Genomic DNA, 20,283 nt, shown 5'->3' with positions numbered 1-20,283 from the left:
GAAATAAACTAAATAGAATAGTACACACAATGAAATTATCGAATAGCATAATATTAGAAAAGTATAATGTGTTTACATGCTTGACATCTACAGTTGTTTTCAATGTTCATATGTATCTTATAGATAGTAAACAACATGATAATAAAATTATAGGCATGTACACATAACTCTTTCATCATATGAAAACATAAATAGAATAGAATATGGTAAATGGTATAGTTCATATTAATAAAATTATTAAATGGTTTAAATATACTATACTATGTATATCTAAAATTAACAAATAACAAGAAAAGAGGTAATGCTCACCCTGGCACCAACTAAAATATTCCATAAACTAAATCTAAAATATTAATTACTAAACCCTAAAGAGTAAATATAAACTTTAATCCAAATATCAAAATATGTAAATAGTATATAACATGAAGTATTATTAAATAGAATAGTAACAAACGAAATAACATATAATAGTTCCACTGATCTGACAGAAATCGATGATGTGAAGAAGAGAATCAAAGACGCCTCGACCGTAACGGTGTTGTGGTCTGTAAACTTCAGAAGCATAGACGTAGCGGTAAAAACGATAGATGAAGTGGAGACGATGTATGGTAGAGAAGGAAGAAGAGCGGTGGTAGTTGGTAATCGTGGTAGTTGGTAATTGAATAAGAAGAAGATATTTTAATATTTCATTAACCGGATTCTTAGGGGTATTGTAGTATATATTACATAAATAATGGAGGTAATTTATTTTTTGGTTAGATATTGAATTATGCTTTGTTTTGTAGTTATCCATTCCAATTTCCCATTATTTAAAGTCTAGTCTTATACTAAATCTTTTTACTATTGAGGCTAATATTTAACACTGGGAACAGTGACCATACTGGTTTGCAATCCTAATTTCTTTAGCAATTGACAACTGATAATTTTCATATAAGCTCAAACTTTTGTATCATCTTCAATTTGAACACTTTGATAATTATTTGTGTCATTACTAATACTAGGTAAACACCCGCGCTACGCTGCGGGAATTGTTTTTGTATTTTTTATAAAAAAAAAATTCAATTTGATAATTTTTATTTGATAATTTGAAGATTTCTTTTTTTTTTGTAAGTGTCCAAGATCCAATAAAAAATATAAATAAGATAAAAAAACTTCATAGATATGTATCATGTCTCTTTGAAAATGGGAAATAGGATCGTATAACCATGAAAAAAACGATAATTCACAAAATGGCTATTTAACCTAATGTTTCTATACACACTGTTACAATTACAAATTAATACGCTAATACCCCTCAAACATTACCAGCCCAACCTGCTGCTATAATTAAATAAATATTTTAAGGAAAATCCCTATAAAATAATTTGTGTCTCACCGTCGTTCACATCTTTCTCTGTTAACTTATGTGGTAAATTTGTAGCAGTCGAAAGGTCTCCGACACCGAATTCCTCCAAGCCTCGATTCTGCATGCAATCGACAGAGTTTCCATCTCCTTTGTCCTCCATTGTCATCTCCTTTTCTGCGTTAGGGGTCTCCGTTAGGGTTTAAGCGGCGGTTAGTAGCACACCCTTTCTACCGAACTTCTCCAACTCGATTCTTCTCAGATCTCTGAAACTCTCGTAAGTTCTCCTTGTTTTCCATTGATTCTCTTCACCGTCTTCTCGTCCCTTCTTATTTTATTTCAATTTGGGGCTCCTCTCAAAATTAGGGTACAGAAGGTGTTGTATATAAATGGAATAGTACAGATGCTTGCCCGTATAGTATAGTAATTGTGAGATTGTTGATGAAATTTTCTATGTTGATGGCGAAGAATTGTAGAGTTTCAAAGACTCTTATGGTGAGAGACAAGACTTGTGCAATGGCGATCACCTCTATCTCTACAATCGAAACCAATGTATTTATTTTTGCATATAGAATAGAAATGTAAAACAATATGTATTTTCATATTTTGTAATATGATATATTTTGTTGCTATACTATTTTATCATGTTCCATTCTATTTGACGGTTACTAAAAAGTGATATATTTTGTTTATAAATATAGTTTGTAATTTTCTTAAGTTCTCACTATGGCTACATGTTTTTGAATCTGTAAAATATTATGTATTTTTTAGATTTTGATATGTGGGTTTAGGGTTCATATTTGGGTTAGGGTTTAGTGATTAGAGTTTAGGGTTTATTATTTAAAAGGTGAGATGGTATGGTTATGGTCATCATTAACTTCTTTCCATGCAATTATATACTTTTTATAATTTTACCAATATGTATTGTGTTATTTATTTTGTTCCATTCTATTTGGATTTAGAGATTATATTTGGGTTTAGGGTTTAGTTAATACAACTTGTCTGTGTGAGATCTTTTATGGATAATCTATTTGAAATAGAATATGAAAAATTATATGTTCAAACTATTCTATTCGAGATGAAATCGATTGACAAAACTATTCTACTAGAGATGAAATTGCATGATCTGTACCGAATACGCTATCGTTCTTCATCATTGTAATGTTTGAAATATAAAAAGTTCATCTCTATATAAAATACAATGGATTACTCTATTATAACCATGTTTCTAGAGGTTATCATTTGAGAAGCATTGAGTACTTACAACACATATATCTTGGCCTGTAATACGTGAACTATGCTATTTATCTATATGGAATAGCAATTTCAATAACATCAAATATCCATTACGTGTACGTATGTTCTGTTACACAGAAAAATATTATTTTCTAATGTCGATGCATATTCTTTCATCATATGTGTTAAATATATCTGATTGTTAATAAGCCATAAAAAAACAACCACGTCATTTACTTTAGACAATGCAACTGGAAACTTGCGGCTGGAAAGGGTATAACCGGTTAGATTGGGTACAAAAAGCCTGATATTTAATTATGTCAAAATCATGACTACTTACTTAATTTGATACTCATATATGACTATCTCCCCAATAAGCCTTTTGAAAATCAACAACCTTTTTACAAAAAAAAAAGACATGGATCTGAGTTTTTTTTTTTGATGAACTTTTATTTTGATTAATCAAAAAATAAGATGGGTTTACAAAGAGTTTCTAAGGTAACTAGGCGCTATATACATTAGCTGCAACCATTTATTTCTTATCCTATCAAAACTCGTTTTAAACTCAGCATATTTACTTCATCCTCCATCGCCAGTTTGCTTCACCCTCCATAGACTTCGAACCAACGGCTGACAAGCCCTGCAAGCTTGTGATTCCCCCTATATTTCAGGGATGAGATCCTGTTGCGAATGGCTTTATCAATCTGCCTAATCATTCTATCAGTGGTCATCCAAGTACCATGATGTCTTCTTGTGTTCCTCTCTTTCCAAACGAAATAGATGATGGCGTGAAAGACCAACCTCAAGAGGATACTGTCCATCATGCTTCTGTTGCGTCTCTTCAATGACGACAGAGTGGTGGTCCAGTCTGGTGACACTGCAGATCCCAACAGTCTGACAGTGAGAGTAGTCCAGATTGTGAAGGTAATAGGACAAGCAAAGTAGAGGTGATCTCTGCTTTCATCCCTTTCTCCAAAGAACAGTCATCCTTGGGTGATTCCCCAGTTCCTCATGCGGACTCCTGTTGAGAATCTGTCTTTCATAGTCAACCACACAATGAACGCCTGACGAGGAACACCCTGCAGGAACCAAACAATAGAATGCCAATCCACTTCCGGGGCTTGTATCCTTATTTGATCCCAAGTCCTTCTAGTAGAGAAAAGAGCCTTATAATTCTCCTCATCGTGCTTCCATAATGGCACATCTCTACCTCCATTTGACTCTGGCTTCTGAGAGTTCTCAATCTTTGTATACAATGCTTCATACACTCTCCTGCCTCGGGGTCTCATTACCCAATCACCTTGCCTACAAGCATCAGAGACCAACGCTTGGCGGGGGATTCCAAGATACAGAGGTCCCATATCACCAGTCTCTTCAATCAGCCTTCTCGTGCCTAGCCATTCATCAAACCAGAAATAAGTAGATTCACCATTCCCAATCTCACTTCTGATAAAACCAGATACCAATGGCCTGAGTTTTAAAAGTTTGCGCCAGAGCCAAGACCCCTTGCTAGTTTCCTTTACATCCCAGAAGGAATCTTAAAGAGATCACTGAGATTAGATCATTGATTGTCGAGTTGCTCGTCCTACAGAAAGCCTTTTCCATCAAAGTTGTTGTGGAATGTTTTAACAATTAGAAACTTCTATAAACTAAAAGCTTATGATACACTTGAGTCACTTAAGCTTTAGGAACCTGAAAAAAAAAGAATTATGAAGTAGGCTTCTTGGGTTTGTTTGGGTCAACGTTTTTGTTCCTCTTATTCTTGGTCTCTTCGTCTTCTGCAAGAGACATGATTATGATCTTGATGTATTTTAGTGATCAGTTAAAAGGAGAAAGTGCGAGTCAATGAGTGACCTTGGTCAGATTGTTTGTTTGTCCTTCTTAAGCAATTGGAGAGCTTCTTGTTTATGGAGTTTCATGGCTCCTCTTCTTCTTCTTTTTTCTTTTTTTTTTGATTCATGGCCCCTTCATTCTTTTGTAAATTCCTCCATTGCTTCCATATATGTCTTCTTGTTCTTCTTTGCCACCTGTTAAAATACCCCAGTTCATAACTCTTAAGTTTTTAAATAGCTGTCGATGCAAGCATATATACAAAAATAAAATAAACCTCTTCATATGGTGTTTTTTGTTCATCTGATAACTTCTTCCAGTTCTCCCGTCATCTTTGTAACCTATTAACAAATCTTCTTTATGCTCAACATTGTTTTTAAGAAAAGTAGATCTCCAGAGTGAATTAAAGTACTTAAATTTATGGGTTTATTGGCCAAATGGCCATATTTTGGTGATAAATTAAAGAAGTAGCTATGATTTTGACATAATTCATTGTCAAACTTTTGTGCTTCTTTTCATCCGGTTATACCCCTTCAAGTAACAGGTTACCAGTTCTATATTATAAAGTAAACGACGTGGCATTTTTGTATGGCATCGTAACAATCACATAACATACGGATCGCGTTATGCAGTTGTATTTAACACATATGATGTAAGGGTATGAATCGAGAGGAGTGGATAACAGTTGTAAGTGTGCCAGAAACAATTCTAACCTGATGACGAACTGAAGATGATGACAAGTATATTCTATACCGATAGTATGAGTTTCCATACTATGTACCGTATGTGGAATAGTAATATTATAAATGTAGTTCCAAGTGAAATATGGTCTTCATAATTTCGCTACAGTTAAAAAGGCACATGATGCAAGGAAAGTACATAATGTTTTACCCAAAAGCAAGCCAAATATTCCAGAAATAAATTTATCAACCACACAGAAATAAACTAAAGGCCAAATAGTATGGAAATGTAAACTCTCAGTAAACCACACAGAAGAATATATAGTGTAACCCAAATTTAATGGAATGTGGGCACATTGTGTTTGTTGTACGGAAAACCCTATGACTTTCTATTTTGGTTAAATGAAATGATGCCAATGTTAACTTCTGATAATATATGTCCGTTATAAGGTGAATTAACGTTTATGACGTGTGTTACGTGAGAAGGTGTACTCCATATGGAATACACTATGTAATTTATCTGAGAACAGCTATTCCATATAAAATATACTATGTTATTTATATACTAGTTGCATACATCCATGATTGATTTACAAAATCTAATGGGGATTGGTGGAAGAACACATGACACTAAACACTAAATAAAAATTAGGAAAATATGAAGGTCGGATAGTTGGTGACACCTACTCCTAATGAAAGAGTAGGAGGATGCCACATACTGAAGTTGATTTATCAAGATATTTTCACTGTGTAAATTAAAACAAGTGGTATAGGTTAATGATTATAAATGTGTATTATAGGATTACGTACACATTTGCACCGTCCATTACGAGAAGACTTCTATACTATATACAATGTACTATTTAAAATGATACTATGTGCATACTAGAGCCAAGATTGAGCAACATGAAATACAAAGCTAATATGAATAGTAATAGAACACTTAACAGTAAACACTAAACCCAAGTTAAGAAAATATAAATTCAATCCATAGGCAACCCAAATCTCCAGGCAATTAAATCCACCTGCCATAATACTGGAGACATATATTTACATTCCTCATGAGCCACATGAAATACAAAGCTAATGGGGATGGTAAAATAAACACTTGATAGTAAACACTAAACCCAAGTTAGGGAAATATAAACCCCAATACATAGGCAACCCAAATCTTTATGAAATTAAATCCACCTGCCATAATACTGGAGACATGTATTTACATTCCTCATGAGCAACATGAAATACAAAGCTAATAGGGCTGGTAATAGAACACTTAACATTAAACATTAAACCCAAGTTAGAGAAATATAAATCCCAATCCGCAACCCAAATCTTCAGGAAACTAAATCCACCTGCTATAATACTAGAGACATGTATTTACATTCCTCATTAGCCACATGAAATACAAAACTAATGGAAATGGTAATAGAACACTTGACAGTAAACACTAAACCCAAGTTAGGTAAATATAAACCCCAAAACATAGGCAAACCAAACCTTCGGGAAATTAAATCCACCTCTTATAATACTGGAGGTATGTATTTACATGCCTTATGGGTAACATGAAATACGAAGCTAATGGGGATGGTAATAGAACACTTCTCACTAAACACTAAACCCAAATTAGGAAAATATAAAACGCAATACATAGGCAACCCAAATCTACAACAAATTAAATCCACCTGCCATAATACATGAGTCATCTATTTACATTCCTCAAGAGACATGGAATATGCAATGGGTTAAGACATAGTATAATACATAGTATAGTATATAAATAGTATGGTATATAAATAGCAACGCCTACACATCAGATATGAACCCTTCGCCTCATGGTGAGCGTCCCGTATTTCTTCACAATTGAGGCCCGTTACAGAAGCAAAGCTTGTATAGCATAACAAATTGGTTTCCCCACGAAGAGCCACCAGAGTTCGAAGTCCTTCTCAAGAACCAACTGTCGTGCAAGAAAATAATGAAAAAGCATAACATAGAAGGTATAGGACCCCATCTGCAAGACTTGTCCAAACTGTGACACATTCAACATCGCCAGGTCCTCATCCTCTAATGCATTCTTTATCACTTTAGTCCAACGAAGATTGAATTAGTTGTTAATTCTTTTCTTGCCAGTGGGTTCAAAGCATGTCTCTAACAATCTATTTGGAAGGTCTAACTCGTCCATACCAAACCAGTAGAATGAAGTAAGAGAGGCAAAAAGTCAGGACGGTGGGAATTATAATATTGAATATAGAAATGAAGTAGCACTCAAAACAAAATAAGTATAGTTAACAAATGGAAATGCATAAGATATAAAACTATGATTCCATATAAGATAGAATAATGTGAAACTATAACTTTCTTATATTCCATGTGACAAACACTATTCCACAAAATAATCATTATTCCACAATAAGTGTGCTATATACATATAAACATAATAAGTGTGCTATATACATACGTGGAATCAGCTCGTGCAGATACTATTCTACAAAATAATCACTATTTTTACACTATGTACTATCCATCGCTGATACAAAATCCCAATTCAAGCATAAGAAAGAAGAAGAGCATCAGAGGGAAATACAACCAACTATAAATTGTAGAAGCTAATTTACCTACCAGATCTGACATTCACCATAGAGAAGATTGTATATTTATCAGTGACAGAGACAAACAAGTGTAATGCCAGAAAAACAATGATATTCTGTGTAATTGAAAAGACTGACAGACTAAACAAAACGAGCAAACACACAAAGCATAAATCAAAATGACAATACAATAAATACGTTACAAACAAGGAAAGGCCAGACAAGCAAAGCAGAATAGCAAGTGATACTATCTTAAGTGAAATAGTTCAATTCGATACGAATACTATTTCATTTCAAATGGACTCGAGTTTATAAATATCATAGTATGTCTACTTAGTGAGCATTTGTAAGCTGTGATATTCTACACATCTTCCCCTAAATTACTACACTACTTATTTTGCAGTACTGACACAAAGATAATTCAAATTAAAGGAACCCTCACACAACCCGGAAAAACCCAAACCCTAAATCAAATTGGAAAAGGCCGATGAGAGGGATTAATTCTGTAACGGTACCGATGGTATGCAACAGGAACGATGATACTATTCTAAATGGAATAGATGAATTAGATAAGTATACTATTACATCCCAAATGGAATAAAGGTTTTAAATTAGATAAGTATACTATGAGATTATCCCAAATAAAAGAAAATAAACACAGAGGAAGCAAAGACGAAGATAATCGACGGAAACGAGGGAGAATTTACAAAAATTTCAGAGATCTGAGAAGAATCGAGTTGGTGAAGTTGGATAGGAAGGGTGTGTTACTAACCGCCGCTGAAACTCTAACGCGGAACCCTAACGCCAAACCAAACGCCGAACACGATTGAAATGAAGCACGAAGAAGATGGAAAAGCTGTCGATTGAAGGTAGAGGGGAGGATTTAGAGCAAATCGGTGCCGGAAACAACTCGACCTCGAAAAAGTTATCAACAAAAGTGAAAAGGGAATCGTGAATAGAGGTAAGACACGAGATACCTTTTATGCAGTTAATAATTTAATTTTTAATTAATTTTGGTAGCAGGTTGGCCGGTTGAGTTTAAAGGGTATTACAGTATTAATATGTATATATAACTCCGTGTATAGAAACGTTAGGGAAAATAGCTATTGTGTGTATTATGGTTTTTTTCATGTCTATAGGCTCCAATTTTTCTAAATTTATCTCCAGTACATTTTTATTCTCTTCACGGAAAGCAGCTCTCCTCTCGTTAGCATAAACCAGGAAGGCAAATATTGGATGCTTTGGCTTCAGAGGATCCTTATGCTTCCTGCAAACCAACAATAGCTCTAGTAAGTTTAACCATTAATAATCTCTTGATTTTGTCATCCGAAAGTAATATGTAGTTTTATTTGCTCTTCTTCTTATTGTCTTGTTTAGCTTCCTGCACAAGCTGGAGATACTAATCAAGTAAACCAATTGCGATTTTCAGCTTATGCTCATCGTCCAGAAGCTTCATGGCCTCTTTCTCTCATGTTTTTCCATAGCAATGGTGGTAAGAAGTATTAGGGTCTGTGATTCTGCAAATTCAAATGTTTGTGTCCGATTAGAAAACAAACAAAAGATGAGGAACCATCTTGCAATAAACATAATCAGATATTTGATATGACTGTGCATGCGCAGAAATGTATTTATATTTTCTTGATCAAAATTTTATGATAATGTATAGTAAAATTGTTTTATATACTATTAAAAATCGGGTGCTATATATTTTTAGACTTTTCAACAATTATCATATTGACACTAAAAAAATGATCTTTCTTAGCGTACAGAAAAAAACTATTATATATCATTGTTAGCGTTACTGAAACCGCTATGTCTGCCCCAAGTTCTCCTTCTGTAGCAGTTTTATAAATGCTATAGTTTATGAATCATATAATAGTGTTTATTTCATTTTGCTATTATAAAATGCACATTATAGTTAAAAGTAAAAAAAAAATTATAAGGAAAATTAATTTATAATTAAAATGAAATAATTTTTATTGATAAATTAAAATCAGCTTACAGAATTTCTGGTTTACAAAACTAAACCAAAATTTAAAAATAAAGTTAACCAAATAAACCTCAACTAAACCAGAGAAACCTAAACTAAACCAAAAACCTAAACCTAATCCTCTTTGCCGTCAATGATTCATCTCCGCCGTCAATCTCAGCAAGCGTCCTCCTCCTTCAAGCTCAGCCTGCCTTTACCGCTCTCAATCTTGCCACACCGGAGCTTCTTCTTAGGCGGTTGGCCACTACTGCACCACCGCCAATGTAACTGCTACTCGCCTTGAACACCAATCTTCTCAGCCGTAACACCAACAAACACCATCTTCTTCTGCCTCATCAACTTCCTTTACCAAAACAAAGATAAAATGAGAATCAAAACACAGGAGACGACGGAGAGGAGTTGGAGAGAGAGAGAGAGAGAGAGTTGACGACAGAGAGGAGTTGGAGACGAGGTGGATACAGGTGATGAATGAGACCACCGTTACGCTCCGCTACTCACCACCACGAGCACCACTGCGTTTGGTTTGTTGTTGCTGCGTCTCCGGGCACGAGAGAGAGAAAGGTGACGACGGAGACAAGGTGGAGACGGGTAATGATTGAGTCCACCGTCAAGCTTCAACACGAGCACCAATGTTAGATCTGTAAAATGTGAAGGAGAAGAGAAGGTTCGTGAGGATGCAGAGGCAAGAAAGAGAAGCGAAGTAAAGAAACTTAGTGGAGAAGAAAGGATAACAAAGAAGAAGAGGAAAAGAAAAGCAAAAAAAAAATGAAAAAAATGATAAGTATTTGTGTCCATTAGTCGGAGATGAGATCTGAAACCTTCGTAAAATTTTTGTTCACTCCACCGCGAAGAAGAATTGACGTGTACAAACAAAATAAGTAGATTGGTTATTAAGTTTTTTTCAGTTTATGACATGTCAATTTATCAGTCATTTTAAAAGCTGAAGTGCCTTGTTTTTCCTAGAACTATGCTCTATTATTGTGTTGATTTTTATTACATAGATTACATTTCTGTTTCTGCCTTTTCAAAATTAATATATCTATTGTTGGTTCGATAGAAGCAGGGTCTGGTCTAGAAATTTTGGAGGTTATAAGTATTTTTTTAAGAATATATTTTTTTATAATTTGGAAGCATATGCTTATATAAAAAAGTTCCAGAATTTTTAAAGACCAAAGTTAATGTTTCACTAGTGTTTGGCCCAAGTGAAAGTTTGATTGTAGCAAATATAACTCATTTAACCCAAAAAAATGATAGATGATCGAACAATGAAAAATTCTTTAGGATAACTTTTCTAAATTTATGTCACCAAATAACATTCATGAAAAAAAATGACCAAAAAAGTTTTATTTTTTTATTACTGGATAATTACGCTATTACAAACTATAAGAAACATTAGATGATTCTACATTCGGCAATTCTATCTGCCTTACAAGGATTCACGTCTGACTGTATTACATGAGCCGCCCTATGGGATCCACGCTTGACAATACTCTTTTCTTGTAAGCGTTTTTTTCTATTAATTCGCGTAATTTTGCTTTCTCTGAAGATTGAAACTCAGACTTTCTGGTGTAAAAGCATTAATGAACTCTTAGTCAAACTACTGAACAAAGGAAGCTTCCACCAAAAAAAAGAGTTTTATTAAAAGATGAAAATATATTTATACACTACGGTTAACTAATGTAGACTTAGGGTTTAGAGTTAAGGGGTGGAACTTTGAAGATATAATTTCAAATTTTAAAAATTAAAACTAAAATTAAAATTTTCAAAATAAAATGGACTATTTTGGTTATCTTCCTCTTGAAAACTATTTTTGTGATAAAAACTTAAAAAATATTTGAAAAAATTGCCCTTGAATTTTTCGTGTCACAATTGCTTTTAAATATAATTTCTAAGAAATTATAGCATCATTTTGAACTTTTTCATTTACTAGTGGCATAGCCCCAGCACAAACGCGGGGTCAGATGACGTAGTTATAGCTTATCGAAGGTATATTTGATGATGATGCGGTGAATTTTATGATATCCGATCTTGTACACAGTTTTTTTTTGTCACTAATGGACTTATAAATAGTAACCTTTTCCCCAACAAATACGAAATTGTTTGGGTCGGTTAGACTTTGGGCTTGTAAGCTCAATTATTTATGATAGCATGATCGTGAGCTTCTTTGATACCGTAACAAATGGTACCAGTTTTGCTGCAACAACTAAACAGAAGAAAAGAACAAATAATAAAACTGCCTTACACAAATAGTTCATAGCTTACACTCGTTTCGATTGCAAGTATAGACAGATGGTAATTGTTGACGTACAAGCTCCCCATAGAAGACCATGCATCTCAACACAGCGAACAGCCGCTCCCAGTTTCTTCATGTCGTCTCATCATCCAATGGCTCTACTTCCATGAGCACATATGACTATCCACCTAACCAAAATTTTCTTATTAAGAATAGAATGAGAAATCATTATAAACTCACCACATGTGCTCCCCGTAAGACACATGCTTGTAGTAAAACAAATAGAGAGGCTTACTCTCTTTGGGCTTCTTAGCAGTCTCCCTCTCCTCTGCAGCTTTCTTTTCCTCCTCAGTCTCGTCACCAAAAAGATCCATGTCATCATCGTCATCAGCTGCAAGTGCATGTTCACACAATCAACGAAAAAAACAGCTAAAACACACACACACAAGCGAAGTTTCCTCTACTAAACACAACTCATTGATTCCTAATACAAATATCACCATATCAGAGCATTCTTCAATACTATAATGATTACCCTCTGTCTATGATTTATTTCAAGAAGAAACTTAGAACATGTCATTGTGTAATTTACATCACAGAAAGAATCATGCATTCAGGTCAAGGTACCTCAGCTCGAGCAGTAGCAGCAGAGCAACCGATTGACACTCCAACTGCAACAATTCAGAAACTTGTAAGTTACTGAAAGTCACATAATGAACCAAACCTTAATGAACTGATCTAAAGTTTTCAAAAAGACTTAACCTTTTAGCAAGATGGCTAGCATTGGGGAAAACATCTATGGGTTTCTCCACTCCGGGAACGTAAACCTTCACATCATCCACAGATAATTGATCTCTGCGGGATCGAAACCTCTCTTAGATCTCGATCGATGCAATGGAAAAGTTATGAATCGTATAGCGAAAGAAGGAATGAGAAACTTACCTGGGGATGTAGATTTTTCCGGCAAACGCAAAACACAGAGCGTAAACAGTTTTTTCTCACCAAATTCTGCAGATTAAAACAGATGAGATTATTGAAGCGAGTTAGATAATCGATTAAAGGCAGATCTAATAGATAAGTGATGATAGATCGATGATGTTTATGGGAGGCTGGAGAATCCGTTACAAGAAGAGGAATCGCGACGTCGGTAGAAAACGTGAGGGATTGAAGCGATTGAGTAACCAAAAAAGAAAATTATAGTGGATCCCACGTACCGTAGCCTACGTGGCAAAACCTTATAACATGATCGAGTGATTTTTCCATATCTGACGTGAACATCGTATCTGAGGCTCTTATTTCCTTTTTATTACTTGTTTGATACTAAACCAACAAAAAATATTTCAGAGCTGAAAGTTACGAAATTTAACAGACTATGGACTTGCAAAAAATTTGCAGTAATGATATTATTAGTCATAGCCTCTAATCTATAAATCTACTGTTCACACGAGAATTCATCTAAATTCTTTGTTATTGCATCAATTTGAACAAACTCTGCATTAACTATAAAACAATACATACAGTACAAACAAGAACAGAGACTGAAAAATAAGAATAATTAAAAGTTAAAAAGTTCATATACTGATTGTAAAATATTAGTAACAATGGAAATACCGGATGTTATCAATTCCAATGAACCAAACCACATTTCCTCCATTTGGTACGAACACAATCAAACCAGGTAAACCGGTAAAAGCAGAACACTAAACATACTCTGGCGAGGCTGAATCAAAAATCAACCCAAGTTGTTGCTTAACTTCATCTTCTGCAAACGTTGCGTCTATGCCTGATTTAGCCAACGCAAATGTTTCTCTTTTACCAAGACCTTCAAAGATATTCAACCACAAGAACACAATCAGATTCTTGAACATGTAGTTTCTTTGTATATATCAAGCAAGCAGCAGTCTCAAGAATCAGATAAGAACTCACCAAAGGAACGAACAGCGAGGGAGTACTCGTTGGAGAGGGTAGTGGAGAACACTCCAAAATCATCAGTGCATATAATCAACGGATGCTTTGCCTTGTAGAGATCAGCTTTTACATCAAAGATTCAAGCTCATGTCACTTCAATGCATAAAAAAAAAAAAAAACAAAGCAGCAGGGGAAACAGAAAGTCTTTAACCAAAATGGTGTATATCGATTGAAGAAATGGATTTGGTTATAATGTTGGATGATAGACATATCTCCACCTGCACAAATTAAATGAGTATGTTACACTGTTAGAAGATTATACAATTCTAACTACTAATCTGTTACCGGAATCCGGAAAGATTTCAACTTTTCCCAGTCTTGATCTTTGAAGAAACAAGCATGGCCAACTCGATGCGGTTTGAAATCAAGCATTGCTTGGATCTCTTTCGGATTAGGGACCTGCAATGCACTAAGATGAAGAAAGTAGTAGACAATCTTTACTAAAAGAAAAGAATTTGGGAATCGGTTAGTACCTCCCCAGAGTGAAGAGTGATGTAAAGATCATTGTCTTTAGCAAACTGTAATGCAGGCAAGAAGGTGCTCCTACAAGAACATGAGAGATGTTAGAGATGAAACAAAAAGAAGAAGAGATTTTTACAAAACAAGTTACCATTCTCCAACAAGAGGGTTCCCAGAGAGATCGATACCAACAACACCGACATTTCTCATCTCCAATGCGAGCTTAACCTTAAAGAGAAAAAGGATAATGTTTTTATAGATTTTGTAATTTTAAAAGCTTTCAGAGTAGTTTTACAACAACTTACAGTTTCCATTGCAGACTCTGTTGTCTCTCTACGGTCAATACTAAGAAGAAGTCTAACATAAATCTTCTTTCTTCCAACTCCATCACACGAGTTGTGTAGTTTCTCAGAATCAGTGGCGGCAACAAACTCAACATCGACTTCACTGATAGATCTCAGACCTTTGATAACCGCTTCCATGTAAGAACGTTTACTCATGCCTATCGAATCATTCCTCTACAAACAAAAACAAGTTTTATTTTATTTTTTTTCAATGTAAGAACATCTAATAAGATTGTGTTACCTTTGGAGTTGTACGTAACTCGAGGTAAACCACATTCTCCACAGCAAAGTCTTGTACAACCTTGTCAAAAGAGAAAATAAGTCAAGTCTTCAGTCTAAAACCAAATGCTAATACTAACGTAAGAGAGTGTTTTATTTTTCTTACTTCTCGAGTGATTCTTGTCACTGTTTGGTGATCAGTGGTGATCATATGGATCAAATCAAACAACTTGAACACCTCATCCAAAGATCGATCATCTAAAACCATCAAACAAAAACGAGGCAAGGTTCAACTTTTAATCATCAGACCAAACATGAGAGAGCCTAAGAGAGAACAAACTCAGCAAAATAGGTAACATGTGTTCAAAAATTGACTTACTTTTCTGAATGACATTTTCAACATCAGCGAACTCTATAACCCCTTTCTCACCAAGAACCCTAGCAAGCTCTCTGTTCAAATTAAACGAAAACCCATCAAACTTAAACCCTCAAAATCGAATTTTGTTAAAGCAAAAAAAAAAAAAACTCGTAATTGATCAGTGCAATTGCGGATACGAAGAACAGAGATGAAGGAACGAAAAAAATCAAAAGTTAGGGGCTTTACAGGAGAGTGGAGTCCCTAATGGAGCCGTTGAGGTGAGCATGAAGCTCGATCTTGGGCATTGGATGTATCCATTCCATTTTTTTTTGTTTCCGTCTCGTAGAGAAGAGAAAAGAGTGACACAGTGCAGAGATAAGACGTTTCTATAAGGAAGACGTAAGTTATGGTTTTAAATAGGCCTGCGAAATTTAACCAAACCGACTTAATTTTTTTTGTTTTCCGTTCGGATTCGGTTATGAGTTGAACCGTTCGGCAAGTTTATTAAAAGAAAAACTCAGATATCGGTTTGAATTGGTTCAGTCATTAGTTAGATCGGTGTTACATAAAAACAAATCATACTGATTTATACTAAACCAAACTGAAATCATATTTTACAACTTTGAAAAACTAATTGAATTAAATCAAAATAACTACGTTTAATCAAATTAATAGAAATTTAACCAAAGTAAACCAGAATCTATTCAATAACTGAGAATTTCAATTTGATTCGGTATTTTCTTTTTTTTTGGAAATTGAACTAACCAATAATCAAATCAAACCAATTTTTTACTCGGTTCAATTATGTTTTATTCTGAAACCAATTTAACCGTTCAAACTGAAGTCACATCTCTATTATTAAAAGAGAAGTACCCGCTAAAAAATACCTTAAAATTTTCTAACTTATTGACACTTCCATTCCATGCTACTAAAAATTAAATTAAACTACTTATTTTAATGTTTTTCTTTTACAGTTAAATTAATGAGTTTTCCTTAATCAAATTTAAACTTAATGTCATTAAATAAACCTACTTATTTTAATGTTTGTCTTTTCCAGTTAAATTAATGAGTTTTCCTTAGTCAAATTTAAACTTAATGTCATTAAATGAACCTAAAAATACATCATATTTAACGTAGCTTATTACGTATGAGTACGGTCCAATAATGAACTTGAATTTTATTTTTACGAAAACGTGAATCACCCGACTTATGTAATATTTAAAATATATTAACTACAATATAACAAATGCATATAACCTACCTATTCTTTAGTTTGAAATGATCATGTTCAAGTTTTATATAGTCAACTTACATCATGCATCGATCGATGTACAATATTCAAACCACCTATAGTTTTCGTTTTCTTTATAGGATGTATCAACCAACTAATCATCCCATTGATTTTCTAAGCTTTATAAAAAACAAATCAATAAATACAAACTCAAAATCCAATATCTTCTATTAATCAAAACAGAATATCTTCAATGTCGTATCTTTAATGTACCTATTAAATATAGAAGTTGTAACCATAATTACACTAATTATAAGAATAGATTTGATTTCAACCAATTGATCTATTACTTCGGTAATTGATTTGCTTGCAGAAGAGGAAACAATAAATTTAAAATTTATAAGAATATAAAGATATAGAGATTCCAACCAATTGTCTATATTTGCCTATGATTTCCGCATAATAAGCTTCAAATTGAACATTGAAAAAGATAGATAGATTTTTTTTAATCTTTTACCGACACAAACTTAAACAAAACGAAGAGTTAAATGTAAATTTTTTTTGTTACACTTCCCAGAAAAAACGGTTACAACATGGGCTTTCATAATATGGCATTTTAACATATTAATGTTATGGACATTTAATAATTATCTTGACGAAAAACAAAGACTATAAATAATTTATTATTAATAAAATTATGAAATTATTTACAATTTGATGACTAATTCATCACCTTTTTTTATATGTTAAATTTTTCATAGAAGTTTAAAAGTCATTTTATTTTCTTTAAACATGTATAACTAATTTATAATTTTGTATGCCATACTAAGTCATAATATAATATTTCTTCATATTTTACATTAATAACCATTGTTTTTATATATCGTTTACAATTCTCTAATTACGTCTATTTATTCAATTTTTTATATGATATTGAATATTCATCGTAAATAGATGGTTTAAAATGCCAAAAAAATTATTTACTTGATCAATATAATATATCAAATATTACAAATACATTATTTAGTTAAATAAATAACCAAAAACCGAAAATTTAAAAGCCTATATAACTTTTGCCTCCCAAGTCAAAAAGTTGGTCAAAACCAAAATAGTTTTAGGGCTAAAAGTACATTTTCCTACGCCGAAAGTTGCACTGACTAATATTTTGTCACGACCTGGTCCGACCAATTGTCATAGTTGATCTATTATACAGGGAGACAAACACAAAAGTATCGAAAGATAGAATTGAGAGCACCTCACATGCTGAAGCTGAACAACATATTTTATGTTTGCAGAGCGATATATTAATTTCACGTGTACATTTAATAAAGTAAAGACCAATGATAAAAGACTTTTAATAAAGTAAAGACCAATGATAAGAGAACCACGAGAACCGAAATTCGCGCTCACGATTTTTCGTAAACTAAGGAAAAATAAAAAACTTAAATTTTTCTGAGGCCCCGGATTATCTTCGTAAACACACGAAAAACGAAAAAGACAAAGCTAACAGTACATTGAAAGTAAATTGCACACATGGATATTATTGATCGATAAAAGAACAGAGTTACAAGATTCGCGAGAGATAAGACGGACAGAGTTTCGCTAGCCAAGTTAATCTTAGAACAAGAACGAAAAGAGTCTAAGTAAAATCCAGCCACCTAAATCCTAAGTTTTCTTAAGCTAGCCGAGTTCTCCTAGGTCTAAAAATCTGCCCCCTCGTCCTCGGTTCTGGCTCCTCTTATATATGCCTTTTAAGTCATTTTTCGCGGGAATATTCCTTTTTTTCTTCCGATCTCCATCATTATCTTGGAAACTTCACATTTATCTTCCAATTTTCGCGAGATTTATCTTCTTCTGCAAGTAAAGATACGCCGTCATAGCATCATTGGGCTTGGCTTTGTTTACAAAATCGTAGGTGGGCCCTTAGCCGCGTTCTAGGCCTCTTTGGACTGTTTTTCGACGTAAGCGTTTTTCGCTATTTCTTCGAAAGAACGTTTCTTGATGCGACGTCTGTTCGCCGAAGAAGTTCAAACTTCTCTTATAGTTAGACGATATGGTGTCAAGTTAACCGTCGTCGTTTATACGAGAGCAAAGAACTTTATTCGGGAAAATGAGTTCTCACGGTTCTTATTGTAAAGTTTCAATGGTAACTCCGATCGATACGAAACAAGAGCGAGTTCGATACGATCTTAGGAGAGGAGCATTGCAGACAGGACAAGAACAACGCGATCGATCCAGCTCGGCCATCCGCCAACTAGACTGGTCCAGCTCGGCGGATGGCCGAGATGGTCGCGCGTTCGGTCAAGCTCGGCCATCCGTCGAGCTGGACTGTTTGTTTTTTGGTTCCGAGGTTCGTCTCTTTTTGAAACTTACGCTCGAGAGCTTTTACCGAGAATGTGACGAGAAGGTCTCCGCAAGGATATGTGATTTTAGACGTTGATTTCGAGATAACTGTTTTTTACCCCAACAGTTCGCCCCCCAGCTCGTAAGTTTCAAGTTCGAATCTTGCAGGCGAGTGATGGTGTTAATCGGAATCCGTGGTTAGAATTGCTTTATCCCGAAAGATTTCTCCTGATTATTTTAATGCCATAAAGTTACTTCAACTCTTGATTTCCTATATGTAGTGACCTCCCTTCTTCACTGTCTCCACATTCTCCCAATTTCTCAAGTTCCCTTTGCATTTTCTCTCAAAAACTTCTCTCCGCCAAGATGCCTTCTGTCTTCTTCCAGCAATGTCCAGAAGGATGGTGATGTCGAGATGAGCGACGCCGCCGGTGCAAGTCTGTCGGTTCGTCCTGCCGCCGGTGAGAGATCGTTGGCTCTCCCTACCGCTGGGGCGGTTTCAGCTCACATTGCGGAGTTTCTCTCCTTCCAGAGTGAGATGGCCCGTTGCGAGGCCGAGAAGAAGGCGAACCCCACATGTGACGTATCCCCAAGACCTGAGGTTCCAGCTGAGGCCTTATCTTCCGAGGTCCTCCTCGTGTGTGACACCGTCCCCGCCGGTGGGGCGGTTGCCAAGGACGTGTCGGCGCCTGGTGCTGAAGTCCAGTCATCGGGCTCCTCCACGACTCTGATTCGTGTTGTCGTTGCCGAACCGGCTCCGGAGTCAATTCCTCCTCCAACCAAGAGATCGATCGTCGTAGGGCTCTCTGCTCCAAACACCGCTTCGGCTGTCTTACCCAAAAGTCTCAAGAGGTCGAGCGCTAACCCGGATGCGGCTAAGAAGAGGAAATGCGTCGAGGCCGGCCCTTTGCCAACGAAGGCGTCTGGTTTGGGTTTGGCGTCTCGTTATCGTGCTAAGGTTTGTTTTGAGCGAAAACTTCTCTCTTTCTTAGCATGTATGAATTGATCATTTTTTATCACCCCTTTTGTCTTTCAGTTCGTCTCGTCGATTGATGAGATGATCAGCGAGTATAGATCAGAGGTTGAGCGTCTGGCTAAGGAGTTAGAGGAGTCACGAGAAAAGTCATCGCAGTTTGAAGGGAAGTTGAAGGTGATCGAGGACGCTCATTCCCTCGAGGCCGCTCGGTTCGAGTCTCGGATTGGCGAGCTTGGGCGGGATCTTTGGAAGACTGCGAGTTCCTTGCCCAAGGCAAAAGAGGCGAAGACGGCTAAGTCCTCGGAGATGCGCTGACCGAAGCGCAAGATAAAGAGCGGGGAGGAATCGTCGGTTAGTGCGATTGGAGGGGCCATGGAGGCCATGCGTATCGAGCTCCAGATCCGCCTGTCGAAGATCTTTGGTTTCCTCGACTCATTGGCGACCGTTTATGCTAGGGATTTGGCCTTGGCAAGAGTCGAGGGAGGGGCG

General features: G+C 35.4%; 2 protein-coding genes and 1 long non-coding RNA gene across 3 annotated transcripts; all 3 read right to left on the bottom strand.

Moving 5' to 3' along the window:
• Positions 1 to 3,561: 3,561 nt before the first annotated feature.
• Positions 3,562 to 4,183, bottom strand: LOC106412842. The gene is made up of 2 exons (XM_013853726.1): positions 4,102 to 4,183; positions 3,562 to 3,971 (listed from the first exon to the last, which is right to left on the bottom strand). Exons 1-2 carry the CDS (start codon positions 4,181 to 4,183, stop codon positions 3,562 to 3,564), a joined length of 492 nt encoding a protein of 163 aa, XP_013709180.1.
• A 5,449-nt stretch (positions 4,184 to 9,632) lies between these two features.
• On the bottom strand, positions 9,633 to 13,078 carry LOC125592829. The gene is made up of 6 exons (XR_007328494.1): positions 12,839 to 13,078; positions 12,659 to 12,751; positions 12,524 to 12,567; positions 12,192 to 12,287; positions 10,482 to 12,084; positions 9,633 to 10,301 (listed from the first exon to the last, which is right to left on the bottom strand). It is a non-coding gene; the product is annotated as an uncharacterized LOC125592829 (long non-coding RNA).
• A 295-nt stretch (positions 13,079 to 13,373) lies between these two features.
• Positions 13,374 to 15,667, bottom strand: LOC106416186 (N6-mAMP deaminase). The gene is made up of 11 exons (XM_013857027.3): positions 15,491 to 15,667; positions 15,266 to 15,336; positions 15,053 to 15,144; positions 14,909 to 14,968; positions 14,629 to 14,841; positions 14,475 to 14,551; positions 14,338 to 14,407; positions 14,150 to 14,263; positions 14,016 to 14,082; positions 13,823 to 13,927; positions 13,374 to 13,718 (listed from the first exon to the last, which is right to left on the bottom strand). Exons 1-11 carry the CDS (start codon positions 15,565 to 15,567, stop codon positions 13,597 to 13,599), a joined length of 1,068 nt encoding a protein of 355 aa, XP_013712481.1. The 5' UTR covers positions 15,568 to 15,667; the 3' UTR covers positions 13,374 to 13,596.
• Positions 15,668 to 20,283: the final 4,616 nt, after the last annotated feature.

This window comes from Brassica napus, chromosome C9 (assembly GCF_020379485.1).
Source record: "Brassica napus cultivar Da-Ae chromosome C9, Da-Ae, whole genome shotgun sequence".
Lineage (NCBI taxonomy): Eukaryota > Viridiplantae > Streptophyta > Magnoliopsida > Brassicales > Brassicaceae > Brassica > Brassica napus.
This window is presented reverse-complemented; position numbering and strand designations above follow the sequence as displayed.